This window comes from Beauveria bassiana, assembly GCF_000280675.1.
Source record: "Beauveria bassiana ARSEF 2860 unplaced genomic scaffold BBA_S00035, whole genome shotgun sequence".
NCBI classification, from domain to species: Eukaryota; Fungi; Ascomycota; class Sordariomycetes; order Hypocreales; family Cordycipitaceae; genus Beauveria; species Beauveria bassiana.
The window spans coordinates 209,441-222,909 of NW_007930870.1; the positions used below are offsets into that span (position 1 = coordinate 209,441).

Here is a 13,469-nt window from a genome sequence, read left to right on the forward strand (position 1 = left end):
CCACTGCGCAATGGTGAGAGAGTCATTTCACGGCGGGCTCACTGCGCCTTAATTTATGAGGGTCAAAAGGTCATTTCTGGGCGGAGCAGTGATGCTTTCCAACACGATGATGTTCTAAAGAGGAAGGTCACGCTGAAATGCCTAGTAAGCTAGCGAGTCAAGTCGAGTCAGACACCAGGGTCGCAGGGTGCACATTCGCCGGCGGCCCGCTGGCAACGGTCGCGACCGGCCCCGTCGGGTATTGGCGGGCGGGCTCTTTACGCCCCGTCCCGCTTGAAGAAAAGAGTTGGCAGTCCCGGACGTCTCGGAATAAAAACAATCTAGACTACATGTAATTATGGTCGCGTGACTCTACCGTCCGATACCATGTTTGGAACTGATAATGCCAAGCCAGTCTGAGGCTATTCACAACTATGACATGGACGCGATTCAGACTGACCGAACGCCGAGGAAAAAAGTAGCCTTGGTTGGTTGCTCTCGTATTTTCTTCTCCCCTTCTCGAGCCACTGTAGCTACGATGCGGTAAAAACGCCGATGCTTGAGAACCATCCGAGGTGAGCAGAGAAGGGACAGCTTACTGGCCTTTGCTTGGTAAAGAAATATCCGTGGCGGTCGCTGGGGTGGTGTCATGGGCAACCCCCCCCCCCCCCCCCCCACGGGGTCGACAAGACTGTTGGCCGCTTTCTAAACGGCCCGGCCACAGCCCCCCATGACGAAGAAACGGCCAACCAGTTTTGTCACTCAGGGGACCCCAGCAGCTTTCTTTACTTGGCAGTCTGCAACCAATCGAACAAAAACAATTACAAGTTCTATGTGCAGGCCCTTGTCGACTTCCCCTCGTCGGGTGCAAGCATGCATTAAAGCAGCGATTGACGGGCAGCTGCAGCTTGCCAATGGCAGATGACTTGATGAGTGGCGCATCTCGTTGGCGGGATGGAATCCTGTTTTACATGTCGTCTCTCTTTGGAATTCTTTCATTTTTCTTCTAAAAAAAAAACCCCCCCGAACATAGATTTAACCATGCTACCGACCAGACATGGCATTGGAGGCTGAGCGAAGACTAACTACTGATGTAAAGGTCGAGTACAGTGATTACAGTGGTCACGGTGATTACAGGCATTGGGTCGAATTAGCGCATCGCGACGTCTAGGGTACTGCCGAATGATTCTCGCAATTGGAGCCCCGACATAGCACATAATCATTAAAACTTCCACGATGCCGTCACAGTACATCGAGGAAACGTCCAGCTCACCCAATACCCTTGGTACATGTACACCCTGGATATCGGTCAAATGAGCGCATATAGTTTCTTCATGCTTTGCTGCCAGCACGCCTTTGCCAACCAAAAGTATATTCGTGAGAGAACAAGGTCACTTTAGATAAAGCGCCATAATAACCATGGGTGTGAAGTGATTTGACACCCTAGCGTTGTATCTGCATGTAGATCCCAAGGGGAAATTTGCTTGAATGATTAACGAATAAGCGCGGCTGGGCTCAACTGATACTGATCGATTCCATCACTTGGTACATTTGGACAAGTCAGATCTAGTGGGGCTGTTCTTCTGGTGCTTGTTTGTTGTTGGTTGCATAGCTTCAGTGACAGCCCGGCGATTTGAAGACTTGGCAGCTCCTGGCTCACGGCGACGGCCTGGTGCACAAGGATCGAACCCCCCCATCCGGTTTTTCATCGTCATCCGGTGCTTCTTTCGATTTCGCGGCAAGGCGTCTAGATCGCCGTGGTAGAGCTAGCTTCAGACTCATCGAGCTCATATCCGTCGCAAGTGCGTTCTCGTCCGTTAAAGTACTCGCATGGTTCTCGAATGTAACTTCTGACTTTTTGTTGAACTGTCTCGCCAAGCTGACTGTTTGTATTAATAGTCTGAAGCCTGAGTTGATGCACTTCTTCGCGTTTTTCTTGGGCTGCGTCACGTTGTTTGCTCGATTTCTTTTAGCCACCGTACCAGCTCCCTTATACGGCTCGCAAAGCCTCCATTCGAGAGAGACACGTCATAGATAGCTCAAAGGTCAAAATCTATGCTCTTGGGGGGGTCATTTGGTGTTGTTGCTGATGGCCATTGTGATTTTACAAGAGGCTGCGAGGCAGAAAACGATTCAAAAGTGGGTCCACGCTCCTGCCTAAGTGCTCTCAAGGTATCTATCTGTACCATGCGGAGTAATTATATAGAAAAAGAAATGTATCTTTTTCCGTATTTATCCCGATTTCGGTCATTCTATGTATCTTGATAATCATCTGATTACTCATTTACTCATTTATGGGCTTTATATTATTGTACACTGTTTCATTCTAGGGAGGCTAGAAATTTTCTCTCAAAAACCTGTTGTTTTTGTGTTTTTCCAGGTGTAACGAGGCGGCTTGAATGAGGGTGTGGCCGGAACGGTAAGTTGCCGACCCTAAGTATCTAGTAAGTGATTTTGTGCTCACTTTGTGACGGGGCCTTGTAAATCTCCTACCTGATAAAATTAGACCGGCGCCTACTGTAGTTACAAATTTGTTTTCATATGACTCTTCTCCTCGATGGGAGCTGTGGTCAACACGCTCCTTGTACATGAGCACCACAAGTCTTTGACATGTGAATGACACTGGTGCAGCTTTCTCTTCTTCATGAATAAACGAAAAGAAAATCAATTTTCAGCTGTTTCATGAATAATGTGTTTGCTCTGGACTTCTTAATGAGATCCCCCTTTTGCTTGGCTTGTCGCACGCGGGAGCACAGAGCAGAGAGCACAATACACATCCCTTAAATTGCGCAGTCACGACGCTGCCGTCCTACTTGCATGGACAACTAGTTGAGTAATTTGCTCCAGTTACCACGTTGAGCTTCATCTTTCTTGAGATTCTGCAATTTCCGTCCTGCCTCTTTCTTTGTAGCCCGCATGAAATGTGGCATCACTACTGTTGGCCGCATCTACATGCCGAGATCGAAGGTCTAGGCCATATTTTGACACATAATGGAGTAGCTAGCATGAGAACCACCAGGTCCTAGCATCTTTGGCAGAATTCGTGCGATGCTGGAGCGGATCAACCGTGTGTAGGGGCAGTTGAATCAGCAGCAGTGGCAAAAGACATACCCTCCAACCTGAAAGCCAGGCAGAAGTATTCTGAGTCACTAGTCTTGACGCCCAACTTATGCAGCGTCTGGCAATGCCTTGACCAAAATAGTAATATAAAGGTCCGGAACACGAGCGCCATGGCCAAGGAGTGCAGCTGACTTGATACTATGTAGGCGCACCTCCTGGACAGCCAATAGGCTCACGAAACTTTGATTCACTTCATTGCCACACCTAATCATGGAGTGGAATTTGATCTTCTCCCGATGCACTGTCGGCTGGTGCTGAAAGTCGACTGAGTCATGGGCTGTCAAGCGACCAACCATCTCTGACCTACTGACGACCCATCACATGTTTTTCTTATCAGCGTGTACACCACGAATAGTCAAACAATAGTCCTCAAGTCAGACTGAAACAGAAAATGTTTCTGATAAATGACATGGGATTGTGTTTTGATCAGATGCATACCTTGGAGTCTTGCAGCCGTGTAATCTGCCAGTCTCTTGAGATAACTCTGTTCTCGCCGTTGAGCTTTTAGACTTGAAGATGGAACTGAATGAAGAAAAACATGCGTTGAAGCTCTATCTGATGCTATATATCTACTGTAGAAATATTCAATATTGATCTGGCTCGCTGAGGTCTTGTGTTGTGTGGATCTGTTCCGATTTTGTACAGCGCCTAAGCAAAGCGGCCTTGCACAGGGCGTCTCCCGACATGGGAGCATGGAGCAAACCGTCTAAATAAAGATATACCTTGGCAAAAGCCTGCCTAAATAAATGTATATCTAAATATCTGCCTGCCAGAGGTAAAAAGCTGTGATTGTAGGCCTATTTAAGCCCTCTCCCCCGTCATATCTGCTCAACACTCACCATCAGCCATACTCATCATCAGCCATACTCAACATTATCAATCATTTCGCTCCGTCACAACATCTAAACAACCGTCAACAACCGTCAAAATGTCTGATTACTCTGATTACTCTGATTACTCTAATGGCTCTGGTTCCTCCTCTAAGGACTCTGCATCCTGTGATATATGGGTCCCAGAGACAATTAAGCTGGTGATTATGGCAGCAAAAAGATTATCCGAGGATTACAAGAACGACAAGACAGAATTCAACAAGATGATTGCCTTCAAATGCGCACACAATGCAATCATCCTGGCCAGAAAAGATTCTGTTCTGAAAGACGAAGCTCCTTCCATCATGAAGGAGATTGCAGACTACTTTGATGATGCTGAGGACAAAGCAATACTTGATGGATTTTTAAACAAGGCAGAGATACGCCTGGTACCAGTGAAGTCGGAGCTGACCATTCATGACTATCTTTTGATCTCAAAGGGTGAGCCGTGGGGCTCTGAAGATCCTGTCAAAGCTAATGAATCAAGTGATTCAAAGGCAGTGATTGATCAAGCCAACCCAAAGAAGCGGGTGGTAGTGATTCATCAAGACAAATCAAAAAGGCTGGAGGTAGTGATTCATCAAGCTAAATCAAGAAGGCTGGAGGTAGTGATTCATCAAGTCGATCCAACAAAGGATCTGAGGCCAATTATTCATCAAGACAAGCCAGAAAACCGAGCCCAGTGATTCATCAATCCAGAGGCTGAGCTCTGGGGCTCTGACGGGGGACGATTTAGCTGAAGGATCCAAGAATGCACCTCCACCAACAGGTTAACCTTTGGATTTGACTGTGGTCACAGGTGTCATACATCTCTGATCACGGACGACATACACTTCTGGTGACGGGCGACATACAGCCCTGATCACGGGCGACATACACGCTAGCCCTTTTATCTACTTGAATTTTGTCTCCTTTGTCAAATACAGCTGTTACTAGATAGCTTAGATACAGATTGTTAATCAAAGTGCGTCGCTTTTAATCTTATGGAAGCAAGGAGTAATCACAGTGACTGGCATATTCCCCGACATACAAGGGCACTCAACATCGCTTTGGTGCTATTGAAAAAGTCTGTGCGGAACATAAAACATTTATTGATTCGTCTTCCATACTACTACTAACCCCTAAAGAGTCACAACACTCACATTCAGCACACCCTCGGCCTTTTGCAGGTCGTCCATGACCGTCTTGTCCACATTGCCGGCAATGCCCAGAATCATGAGTGCTTCGTCACCTGCCTGCTGCTGCTGCTTCTGCACGTCCGTTAGTGATTCCTGCGAGGGGCTTGACTGCAGTCCGTCGTCAGTCGGCGGCGTCGAGTCGCCGCGGAACTCGGCGCCCAGCGCCGCGACCTGCATGAAGCGAATGTTGATGCCGTGCGAGCCAAGGACGGTGCCAACGCCGCCAATTTTGCCAGGCTCATCGTAATTGTGCAAAATGATGAGAGTGCCCTCGGGTTGGAATGCGGCGCTGAAGCGACCAAGGCGCGAAATGTAGAGGCGCTTGTTGGCCGCATAGCCCTCGATGACTTGCGCGCCACCGCCGCTCTGGGCATCGGAATCGTCGTCGGGGTGCGACTTGAGCGTGACGAGGTTGGCGTAAAACTGGTTCTTAGCCGAGTCGTGCGCGTGCGTCTCGCTTATGGTGAGGCCCTTTTCTTTGGCGATCTGCGTGGCGTTGACAATATTGACGTTGGAGTCGCTGAAAGAGGCGACGAGGCCCTTGACGAGCGCGGCCAGCAGTGGTTTGGTGTTGGGTAGCCCGGCAAGCTCACCGTGGTAAATGAGCTCAAACTTTCGGCCGCCGACCATGTTGATCTTGTTGCCGGCAAAGTGCTGCGTGTACAGCTTGCCCATCTTCTCGACGAGGGAGACAGAGGGCTGCAGCTTGCGGTACTGCTCGGGTAGGATGATCGGGGCGTTGACGGCGCTGGTAGGCAGGCCACCGCGGAGAATCTCGAGGACCTGGGTGCATACATCCATGGATACATTTTCCTGGGCCTCGACAGTCGAGGCGCCGAGGTGCGGCGTGGCGACCACCTTGGGGTGCTGGGTCAGACGCGAGGCGACAGAGTCGGCTGTAGGAGGCTCCGAGGTAAAGACATCAAGACCGGCGCCAGCAATCCAGCCCTCATCTAGAGCTTGCAGAAGAGCAGCTTCATTGTAGACTCCGCCTCGCGCCACATTCAACACTCGTGCCGTCTTCTTCATCGTCTTAAACTCGGCCTCACCAATGAGGTTCATGGTCGTTGCCAGCAACGGCGTGTGAATGGTCAAAAAGTCGACGATAGGCAGCATGTCGTGCAGGCCTGGGTACAGCTCTACGCCGGCCTGCTTGGCCATGTCTGGGTTTGCGTACGGATCGACGGCTACGACGTTCATGCCCAGACCTTTGGCCATGCTCGCGACGCGCAAACCGACTTTTCCGAGTCCGACGATGCCGAGCGTCTTGCGGCCGACTTCAATGCCGACTAGCTGGCCGCGCTCCCACCGACCGTTCTTCAAGCCGCCATCAGCGCGTGCGACGTTGCGCGCTGTGGCTAGCAGCAGCGCGACTGTGTGTTCGGCGGCGGCGACGATATTGCCGGCGGGCGAATTGACGACGATGACGCCGCGAGAAGTGGCGGCGGGCACGTCAATGTTGTCGACGCCGACACCGGCGCGTGCCACCACCTTGAGCTTGGCGCCCGCAAACAGCACCTCAGCAGTGACTTTGGTCTCGGAGCGCACAATAAGGCCCTGGTAGTTGGGGATGATTGCGAGAAGCTCTTCGGGGGCGATACCCTGGCGGACGTCGACGTCAAAGTGGGGGGTCAGCAGCGCGAGACCGTCCGGCGACACCTTTTCGGGGACGAGGATGCGGGGCCGAGAGGCCGGCGAGGGGCCCTCGGCGGGGTCTAGGGCTATGGGGGTCATCGAAGCGGCACCAGTGTTGGAGGTGATGAAGTTATCAAACATAGGATAAAAGAAATAGGATAATGATGACCGGATTCTTTCTTCCGTTGGCGTTTTTGAATAGGGAAATTCTCTCAGACCCAATAGGAAGTAGCAGGAGCGATCGTCTGGTTCATGGAGGGGAAAAGCAAGAGAGGAAGGGGGCAAGGCTGGCTTTTAAATAAATTTAGTTTGACACGGCCGAATTCATCCAAGTCGCTGCCCATCGCAACTGCACATCCACCAGCCTACCACACCTTGATGGGCGACACCTGGAATCCCGCGAGTGAATCACATCCACATAGCCTTGTTTCGATGGAACCTTGAAGCGGGAGCCATGATACTATCCATATAGTTGTACAGCTTCGAAGGAGCTGGCCCCCCCTTGTGCCGGTTGAAATGGGCCACGTTTTGCGCTGCCAGCGGATGGTGCAGAAAAGGATCAACGGGTACCTCAGCTTTGACCCGTCGCGTGGCCATGGGTATCCCGCAATTGCATTGTTGTACAGTTACTTACTCCATACTGCATTCCAGACGGGCGCGTAGCAAGTGGCTGTTCACCTGTCTCACTGTTCGCCTGTCTCAACTAGTCGTTTGCGTGCAGAGGTAGATTTCGGACGGCATAATCTGGAACAAATCACAGCTCCGCATTGTAGCCACCGAGGCGGCCGTGACGATATGCGGCAGAGGTGCGCATACAAGTAAGGCGAGACGATATTATCATTTTGCGGCAGACGCGGGATCCTGAATAATTTTTGTGATATTTTGTTGCTATTCAGCGTGTAGACCATCTTCTTACTGGCCGCGCAACAGCTTCTCGAACCGAATCGGGCCAGGCAAAAGCATAGTTGTCCACCTATTGTCAATGAGATCTACCTTTGCAGCGCCACCTATTTGCAGCCCTGTTCTGGATGTAACCAAGGATGTTGCAGGCAGCTGCCAGGCCGCACAAGGGAGACTTTACCCGACGCAGACTTTGCTGTAAGTGAATGCGGGCGGGATGCAACTCTGTGCAAGTTGAGCCCGGGCAACTACAACCCCTCTTTCCTAGTGCCTCCCGCCTCAAATCCAAATTGAACTGACGCAATCTTGATAATCTCAAACTACTACGAATAATGCCCTCCCCGCGCTGTTCAAGACGGCATGGGGGCGCAGATGTGAGACACGATGGCTAGTTAGCGGCTCGCTAGTCAACAGCGGCCGTAACTCGCAAGAAATGAGCGCAATCACGCTCCTTTGTTCTCGTCTTTATTATCGGCAATGATTCCCGGCTGGTGCCCATTCCAAATGTCACGTAGATTCAACCAGCCTGTCCGTGTCGCGCACTCTCATCGGCACCGCAAGCTCGGCACTTGAACACCATTCCAACACCTTGCTGGCCTGCGGAAACTCCACAGTGGCGTGGCTAGTAAGCATCGAAAGCATATCGACAAGCTTATTTCGCAAACGTAAATCGGGCAAAAAAAAGAGGGTGCATGCAACTGCCGTGACGAGCTTAAACCGTGCCGATCCCATTGGACGAGTGCCTGCCAAGAAGAACTATGCTTTTTTAAAAAAGAAACGAATATCACTACAGAGCTATTCTGCCTGGAGCTGCCTGTTTAGGATTGGACCGCGTGCTTGGATCCATACTTGTCGTTCTGGATCACCTCGACCCAGTAGCCATCAGGGTCGAGAAGAAAGGCAATATTCTTCATACGGCCATCCGTCAGCCTCTTCTTCCAGTTGCAACCCTTTTCTTCGAAACGCTGGCAAGCAGCATCAAGGTCGTCGACGGTGATGCCTTGTTTTTCGTGTTAGCGCATCTTTTTCATTCTTGCACTTTTGTCCAGAAAGTGATTTCTTGTTTCTTTTGCAGGGCGCAAGACTCACAGATGTGGCCAAAACCTTGGGGCTGGTCGTTGCCGTTGTGGTACTTGAAGGACTCGTCCTTTTCGGTACCATAGTTCCAGGTGAGCTCGAGCAGGCCTTCACGATGGCTCGTCTTGTCGTCGGTCGGCAGACCCTGGTCGGCGGGATAGGCGAGGAAATACAGGTTGAACCCAGCAGCTTCGGCCTCGTGCTTGCGAATCAGCGACATGCCTAGAATCTCTTGGTAAAATTTGAGCGACTTTTCAATGTCCTTGACGCGAAGCATTGTGTGGTTCTACATGAAGAAGAAATACATAATTAGTCGAATCTACGCCATCAAAGCTGGTTGATGCTCACCATGCGATAGGTACCGGGGTCCGTCTCGGTGACATTCTCGGTCTCCTCGACGGGCTTCTGGCCGATAATCTCGACCCAGTAGCCGTCAGGATCCAGGACAAAGGCAATGTGCTTCATGCGGCCATCGGTCAGCTTCTTCTGAAACTTGTACCCAGCGTCCTCGATGCGCTTGCAGGCGGCCTGCAGGTTATCGACACTGATGCAGGTGTGACCAAAGCCGCGATGAGGTTCTGTGTTGCCGTTGGCGACCTTGTAGTTGGGGTCGTTTTCGGTGCCATAGTTGTGTGTGAGCTCGACGATGCCCTCGCGATCGACAAACGAGTTGCCATGAGAGGCGGCCTTGGCGCCGTCGTACGCCAGAAAGTACAAGTCAAACTTGGCAGCGGGTTCTTGGATTTTTTTGATGACACTCATTCCAAGGAACTCGTAGAATTTCACTGCAGTTGTTAGATTGCGTGACCAAGTCTGCTATGGCAGTTTGATTTTGACCTACCCGACTCCTTGGGGTCCTTGACCCGGATCCTGATGATGCATTAGTCAACGGCTTGCCAAAGAAGGCAGATTCAACCAACATGACCTACATGGAGTGGTTGAACTTGTATTTGCTGGTGTCGGTAGTGGTCGCCATGATTGTGAATCTACAGGCAGCTGCAAGGTGAAAATGGGGTCAGTGTGAGACACGGCCGATCTCGAATGAAGCCGGGCACACGCACCTGGTACTGATGACTTGGAGATGGGTTTAACAGGGCTAAGCAGTGAGTTTTGAATCAGTCGTAGTCGCTGACTGGCTCTTGAGGTGTTCATAAGTTGATGAAATTTGCTACTTTGTAATGTCTGCTTTGTAATGTCGACGCAACTGGTGATGTCAACCCCCGCATCAGAAGCTCTGACTAGCTCGAGGTGCCCCTCCACAAGCGACTGCAGCTCTGAGGATAGGCGCGGCAAGACGCGGGACTATTGAGTTCTACCGGAATTCTACCACGATTAACTTTATTGCATAACAAAGGTGTTCAGATCATGAGACTTGATTGGACATTTGTGCCAATTGTCACTGCCAGTAATAACACCTACTCCGTAGATGTATGTAAGGTACGGATACCTTACCAAAATAACTGAGGCCCCACCGTCTTAGCCCTGAGCCCTTTCGTCGCGGGATGCCGGCCAGCCAGTAAGAGCCAGTAAAAGGCATTCAACGGCCAATTGACGCCCAAGTAAGGCCAGACGAAAACCAATAAACGCGGTTAAAGTTTGAGATGATGGCTAGAAGGGAGATCGATATGCAACTGTTCGGCTAGCTCACTCATATTGGCTCTTGTGTGGCTGTCAGTGGCCCTCCACAAGCCACCCAGCTCAGCCTACAGCGACCTTGGTGGGCCAGCTTAGTGGATGCCATGACTGTCGTAGCGCCCATGGCTCAAGCTACCTACGTAAAGCCATTGAACCGTATTGTTGCTTTTACATCCTCGTCGTCTTGTTCTGCTCGTAGTTCTCTCAATCTCGATCTTTTGAACCTCGCCATCTCTCGGCACCAACAGCAAAGTCGTGCGACTCGGTACTCTCCATGGCACCAGCTACCCCGACCTGCGAGTGAGGGCACTGCTCTTCGCCATTGTCCGTTTCCGGAAGCCTGCTACTCTCGAAAGAACCGCAACGCGCTTTTGGCCCAATGGTCACAATCACAATCTCGTGTATCGTACCACAAGATTCGCACCCAGATTTTCGCCCTCCATCAACGCGTTCTGATAAACCCCTCAAAAGGAAATCTGAGCTCGCCTCCACTAATTGGCTGGCTACTGCTGCCCGGCCATGGACACCGACCCAGCGCCGCACGAGGCAACAGCAGGTGCCGAGCCTTCCAGGGTTCAGCAGCACCTGCTCGGCCGCCCTGCAACCCTGACCAAGTCAAGATCTCTCTCCGACGGTGGAGGACCGCCGCCCAAGCTCTCCCCGGCGCCGCATATTATCACATCGAATCGTCGCACCTCCAAGGACGACCACGACATTGACACCTTTTCCAACGCCGGCGCTGCAGCCGCCGCCACCACACTGGCAGACCATCCCTCCACACCAAAGCGGTCAGATGTTCGTGGCTTGTCGTCTCTGCACATGCAACAACGACAGCAGCCGCCGCCGCCGCTACGAATCTCGCGTGACTCTACACCTCCTCCTGCGGCCACTGGGACTTGCGCATATGGGAAGCCGGCTCCTCTGTCCCCCAAGCTCGACCACTCCCACATTTACGCATCTCCGACCAACATCCTTCCACGGCGATCACGAGGCCTCGACTTCTCTCGCGCTGCCACGAGTCTACATCATTCCACCCTCGCCGAATCCTCGCCCGAGTCTTCGCCCACTGTTGGCGGCCGTGGAATGAACATACCCGCTAGGAGAAGGGAGTACAGCATAGGTGCTGAGCATAGCCTGCAAGCCTCCGCATCTCTGTGGCCCGTCGCGTCCGGCAATCAGGAGCGAATGACGATAAGCAGCTCCTTGGGTAGCACCCAGGCCATAGGCACTGACTCGTCGAGCTCCTCCGAGGACGATGACCTCATGGACGAGGACACGGATGAGGCGTATGCCACCACACCGCAGATCTCGAGGACGGGTCCCGGAGGAGGGGGCAATCCGTTTGGGTCGCCGGCCGTGGGTCCTCTCGCCAGCTTTCAGAACCGCCAACGGCCGAGGAAGCATCCTAGGAAGAAGGTGCGCGGGCCACTCGGCCTTGGCTTCAACATTAACGCGTCGGCGCTCTCACGTTCACCCCCGGGTAATTCGTCGCGCGCGCGTCGGGAGAGCATTAGCTGGCAGGCGAACCAGCTGCACATTTCGAGCGGTGATGGCGACGATAGTGGCAGGAGCGATGTGGACGGGCCATCTGGCGATGTCCAGCCCAATGTGACGCGAAGGGCTGTTACGCGTCGTGGAAATCTTTTAGTATGTGGGAGGCGGATAGATGCCATTTACACGTCTGAGTGCTAACCCGAGCCTAGCCGAAAACCAAGACATTTGCCCGCATCCGAGCCGCCTTGCTTGAAGAAGGTGCACCGGCCGAAGCAGAATTTCGTCGAGAAGCCGAAGTCGTCAAGCAAGTCCGCGAAAGCGATGTAGATCGCGATGCCCGCCCACCGACAAATACCTTTGACCTGTCGCAGGCTGTCAGCGCGCTATCGTCGCCCAACATGGTCAACCAAGACACAATAGAAGAGCCTGAGGAAGATTTGATGCGAGACTTGTCAACAGGCTTGTCCAGTACTTTTAAGCAACAACTTCTGAAGAGCAAGTCCAAGTCATTTTGGGACACATTTTCCGAGTGCAGCAGCACTGGAGGTGGTGGGCGCGCTTCTCCGCCGCCGCAGCCATTCATACCTCGAGAGCCATCTTCGGGCATGAGTGAAGACGCGGCCATGGATTCGCCCTCTTTTCCGCTTTTCCCAAACTACCAGGTTCGTACTCTGCCGAGCCCGGAATTAGGCACAGCCGCACTAACAGGTGATCAGCAATTGTCGCAAGCTCCTGCTATCGGTCCTCAACCCCCTTCTGCTGCCGAAATTACGCGCCGCATTAACAATAAGCGCCGGCGTGACGACGACCTCGACCCCGTGAGCTTCAAGCGGCGAGCTGTGAGCCCCGGCATGAGCGCGCACAACTCGCCCATTGTGCAGAGCCCCCTGCAGCGGGACAATATCCAATGGGGCTCCCGCCCGGGCAGCACCGGCGGTGATAGAGCCGGCAGCAGCGCGCAGAGCGACTCGGGCAGCATGGGAGGTACCACATCGGGCACGCCCAACGCCGGCGGCCGTCTGAACAATAACAAGGGCAGGGTGGGCTTCCAGGGCATGGTGGACGCCAACGACGCCATTATGCGCATGAGCATTGAGTAGTGAGCATCTTTCAACTCTTGTTTCTTTTTTGCATTGTTTGGGATCAGCGGCCACAAAATTGAGTTCCTGCGTTGCATGATCTGGCGTTTCTGTCACTACTTTAGCACCGTTTGCCATCCTCAGCTCTTCAGGCAAAGCTAGAGTGACAAGGTTTGCTGTTTTCTTACTGGAGCATTTCATCATTTTTTTTTTCGTAATAGGGAATACCATCAAATACGGCGTTTTTGTTATCCGGTCATGGTCGCATTTATGGTCTATAGCTCAGACTTTCCAAATATAGATGATCTGGTACCTTTGGTAGCTAGCGAGATGCGCAGTAAACACAGCAAACGGTTCTGCCTCGCGGCGAAAATTTTGCTTGCAAGATTTAAGAATGGTAGAAAACAAAGAAACAATGCAGTGTAGAATGGAGTCGTCGAGAACCCGGATATTCTTTTTCTCTTCAAAATAAGAACCAAACGCCATAATATATGCCAGACAAC

At 52.1% G+C, this 13,469-nt stretch overlaps 4 protein-coding genes across 4 annotated transcripts; 2 read left to right on the forward strand and 2 right to left on the reverse strand.

The window, feature by feature from the left end:
- Nucleotides 1-4,027: 4,027 nt before the first annotated feature.
- Nucleotides 4,028-4,654, forward strand: BBA_08517 (uncharacterized protein; the record flags this gene model as incomplete). Its single annotated transcript, XM_008603614.1, has 1 exon — nucleotides 4,028-4,654. The coding sequence occupies one exon, from the start codon at nucleotides 4,028-4,030 to the stop codon at nucleotides 4,652-4,654; it is 627 nt and encodes a 208-aa protein (XP_008601836.1).
- A 435-nt stretch (nucleotides 4,655-5,089) lies between these two features.
- Nucleotides 5,090-6,922, reverse strand: BBA_08518 (D-3-phosphoglycerate dehydrogenase; the record flags this gene model as incomplete). Its single annotated transcript, XM_008603615.1, has 1 exon — nucleotides 5,090-6,922. The coding sequence occupies one exon, from the start codon at nucleotides 6,920-6,922 to the stop codon at nucleotides 5,090-5,092; it is 1,833 nt and encodes a 610-aa protein (XP_008601837.1).
- A 1,577-nt stretch (nucleotides 6,923-8,499) lies between these two features.
- BBA_08519 (lactoylglutathione lyase) lies at nucleotides 8,500-9,734 on the reverse strand (the record flags this gene model as incomplete). Its single annotated transcript, XM_008603616.1, has 5 exons — nucleotides 8,500-8,681; nucleotides 8,771-9,044; nucleotides 9,107-9,543; nucleotides 9,600-9,628; nucleotides 9,688-9,734. The coding sequence occupies 5 exons, from the start codon at nucleotides 9,732-9,734 to the stop codon at nucleotides 8,500-8,502; spliced, it is 969 nt and encodes a 322-aa protein (XP_008601838.1).
- Nucleotides 9,735-10,912: 1,178 nt separating this feature from the next.
- BBA_08520 (uncharacterized protein) lies at nucleotides 10,913-12,987 on the forward strand (the record flags this gene model as incomplete). Its single annotated transcript, XM_008603617.1, has 3 exons — nucleotides 10,913-12,040; nucleotides 12,097-12,549; nucleotides 12,604-12,987. 3 exons carry the CDS (start codon nucleotides 10,913-10,915, stop codon nucleotides 12,985-12,987), a joined length of 1,965 nt encoding a protein of 654 aa, XP_008601839.1.
- Nucleotides 12,988-13,469: the final 482 nt, after the last annotated feature.